General features: G+C 39.1%; 1 protein-coding gene across 1 annotated transcript; it reads left to right on the forward strand.

The window, feature by feature from the left end:
• Window positions 1-2,211: 2,211 nt before the first annotated feature.
• LOC108985204 (protein FAR-RED IMPAIRED RESPONSE 1-like) lies at window positions 2,212-3,204 on the forward strand. Its single transcript, XM_018957407.2, has one exon. It carries the CDS (start codon window positions 2,212-2,214, stop codon window positions 3,202-3,204), a length of 993 nt encoding a protein of 330 aa, XP_018812952.2.
• The last annotated feature ends 571 nt before the right edge of the window (window positions 3,205-3,775 follow it).

Consider the following 3,775-nt stretch of genomic DNA (forward strand, 5'->3'; position numbering starts at 1 on the left):
CCCTAAGGCCTCTTCCATGCCTAACTCTTCTATGTCTACCCAATCCAACTTCAGATGTTAGCACTTCCTCATCCTCACCATACTCTCCATTCTCATACCCATTCTTAATATTAGGCTCATGTCGCCTCCTATCTTTCTCTGCTTGCAGATTTCTAACCATTGCTTCTTGATTATCCATGCTATTCCTCACTTCACCTAACACCAAGTTCAACCGCTCAAACTCATGTTGCATGGCATGCAACACAAAGGATGAGTTATCTACTCGCCCCCTTGGTGATGTGCTACTCCGATGAGACATTACAAGGTCCTGCACAGAAGAATGTTAGTGGTAAAAAAGAAAACCTCACACACTCCCTTACGTGTTTCAACTCGAATAATGACACTCTACTCGTGTTTCACTCTTAATGGCTTTTTCCCGATAATAGTCTCACACTCTCTTGCCTTTTACCTCAATAGTTTTTCCACTCAAGTTCTTTCAGAACTAAATGAACTCAATCAAGACAAGGCAACCTTGTTTTATCCCAACTAGTAATTAGATTCAGGAAACAAGAACAAGAGAAACATGAAGGAATAAAAATGACACGAGAATCAATGAAGTTATACGAATGAAAGAGTAGCAATAAGACAAGATACCAACTTGAGTGATGTATGCAGCAGCCCCTTTGATGATAAGGTTCAATCAACAAATTTCTTTCTTTCTCATTGTTGTAACTATGTAGCAACTTTGAATATGCTACATTCTCTTCTCTTCAACTTCTTTTTTTTTTTTTGGAATTTTCTTTTCTTTTCTTTTCTTTTCCTTTCCTTTCTTTTCTTTTCTTTTCTTTTCTTTTATTTTCTCTAATTCATCCACAAACAGCAATATTCAATTGTGAAAACCAACCAATTGAATTCAAACACACAAACATGGACAATGAAATAGAAAAGAATCAATGGAACGACACTCCAAGCAATTGACAAACTTAGAGATGCAGGAAACCCTAGAATTTTGAAACCTAAGGTGATGCAAATTTCAGCCAAACCCAAAACCTTAAGAATTTCGGCAGCCTACTTTTTATTTCAATTTTTTTTTTTTTTTGGCAACCCTAGAACAATGAAGCCCTAAAATTAAATTTAAGGATACTAAAATTAAAAGATAGAATCAGACCTGATTGGAAACCTTGCTCTGAATACCAAATGATATGAACCCGCGGGAAAGGAATCCCTTGAACCCACAGTCAATTTGAAAACTTCCCAAGAAAGCCAAAATCAAGTCAAGGATGGAGAATCTAGACCCGATGAGAACTCGTTTCAAGAACCTAGATTATATTAAAATCTAGACCCGTTGAAGAACCCGTCTCAAGAACCCGGATTACAAAGGAGGAACGCCACAAAGGTTGTGATTTACCTTTGATAAGTTCAAAAGTTCAATTAAGAACAAGAGGAGTAAAACTCAACTCACAATGAATAAATTCATCAAATTTCATAAACTTCATAATCTGATTAGAATGAGGCTACATAGAGTATTTAAAGCAAAACCTAATGAAACCCTAGCCAAAATAAACCCCCATCTTCCAAACTTGCCCCTGGATGAACAGTGCATCGGCTACAGTGCCGCGCTACAGTAACTCGGCTACAGTAACCCTAACCCTAGTTCAATAAAATAATAACTTTCCCAACATACCCTTGCATAGGCCCCCTTAAGTGCTTCCCATAATAAACCCAATTATTCTAAACTATTAAAATAAGTTCTTTAAATGAATTAAATAAGTTGTAACCCTTCAAGAGCCCAAAGCCTTTAAGTCTTGTCGTTGCCCTCTTCCGTAGCTGATCAAATGAATTAAAATTAGATCTTCATCCTTCAAGCCCCATCTTGAATGTTGGGCTCTTGCTAAACTTGTCCCAAATGGATTACATCAATCCTTGCATTTTCTCATTGATCTTCTTGACCCATCTGGAAGTTGCAAATGATCTTTAAGACTAGACACATCTTGGTTCCCATCACAACAACTGCTCCAAACTTTCCAAATTACATGCACGGTTACGAACCAGGGCCTGCATGGTCACCGGCTTTTATCACATATCCAAATGCATACCAGTGTCCAAGCAACATTCAGATGGTGATGCAACTTTATTGTTGTTTTTTTTTTCCTGTTTTTTGGAAGTTTAATTGCTTTCTTTCTTAGCAGAATACTGGTTATCCATTTCAATATGGGATGAGAGACTCCTCCCATGGCTACAAGCTCCGGAACAACCGAAAGATTCGAAGAGGATACACCTGGGTGTAGGGAAACTGAAGTGCCATGTTTCTCCTCTAGGGTTCATGAACAAGGTGAAGAGGATATGCCAGATTCAGGAGAAACTGATTATGGCACTGCCAAGACACCTCCGTTAGACCAAATGGATAGTGGTGATATGATTGAGGAGCCAAAAGCAAGGATGAAGTTTGATTCTTTTGCGGAATTAATGAGCTATTATAAACTATATGCTAAGAAATGTGGGATTCGATCCATAACACAAAGGAGTGAAAGGGATGACGAAGGGAGTGTCAGATATGTCACTCTTGGTTGTGCCCATGGGGGGAAAGCTCAGAATAGGACAATGAATGTCGCCAAACCACGACCGATAGGAAAGACTGACTGTAAGGCAATGATTAATGCCTTAAAAGTTGGAGAAAAGATGCAGTTGACCACAGTTCATAATACCCATAATCAAGGGCTGAGTCCACAGAAATCCCGTTTCTTCCAATGTAACCGCGAAGTTAGTGAAACTGTAAAAAGGGTACTAGATACTAACGACCTAGCTGGCATTCGAATGAATAATAGTTTCGGATCTCTTGTTGTGGGTGCGGAAGGATTTGAGAATCTCCCATTTTTGGAAAAAGATTGTCACAATTACATCGATAAGGCAAGACATCTACGACTTGGAGCAGGTGGTGCTGGAGCGCTTCGAGACTATTTTTGTAGGATGCAGTACAAGAATCATGGATTCTTTGCCTTGATGGATTTAGATGATGATGAGAGGTTAAAGAATATCTTTTGGACAGATCCATGCAGTAGGGCAGCTTATCAAGATTTTGGTGATGTGATAACATTTGGCACCACATACTTGACAAACAGATATGGGATGCCCTTTGCTCTCTTTGTTGGTGTAAACCATCACGGGCAGTCGATTCTCTTGGGAGCATGGTTAATTTCCAGTGAGGATATAAAAACTTTTACATAGTTATTTTAGACTTGGCTGCAGTGTATGGATGGTATAGCCCCGCCAGCTATTATTATTGACCAAGACAAAGCAATGAAAAATGCAATAGCCATTGTATTTCCAAAAAGTCGACATAGATTTTGCCTCTGGCATATACCGAAAAAAGTCCCCGAGAAGCATGGCTCCCATCGTGCCTACAAAAGTGGCCTAAAAACTCAGCTGATGAAATGTGTGTATGACAGTCAAATTATTGAAGAGTTTGAGAAATCGTGAGAATGGTTAATTAGCATGTACAGTTTGCAAGAGAATGTTTGGTTGCAAAGTTTGTACGCTGAGCGCACACATTGGGTACCGATATTTCTGAAGGAGTATTTTTGGTCTGGCATGAGTACAACACAACGGAGCGAAAGCATGAATGCATTTTTCGACTGATATGTTCATGCGAAGACAAACTTGAAGGAGTTTGTCGACCAGTTTGACAATGCATTGAGAAAGAAAATCGAGAATGAAATCAGTTTGGAGTTCCACTCATTTAGCGTTACAATTCCTTGCATATCTAGATCTCCAATCGAGAAGAGATTCCAAGAGTTGT

The sequence above is a fragment of the Juglans regia genome, chromosome 12 (assembly GCF_001411555.2).
Source record: "Juglans regia cultivar Chandler chromosome 12, Walnut 2.0, whole genome shotgun sequence".
Classification (NCBI taxonomy): Eukaryota; Viridiplantae; Streptophyta; class Magnoliopsida; order Fagales; family Juglandaceae; genus Juglans; species Juglans regia.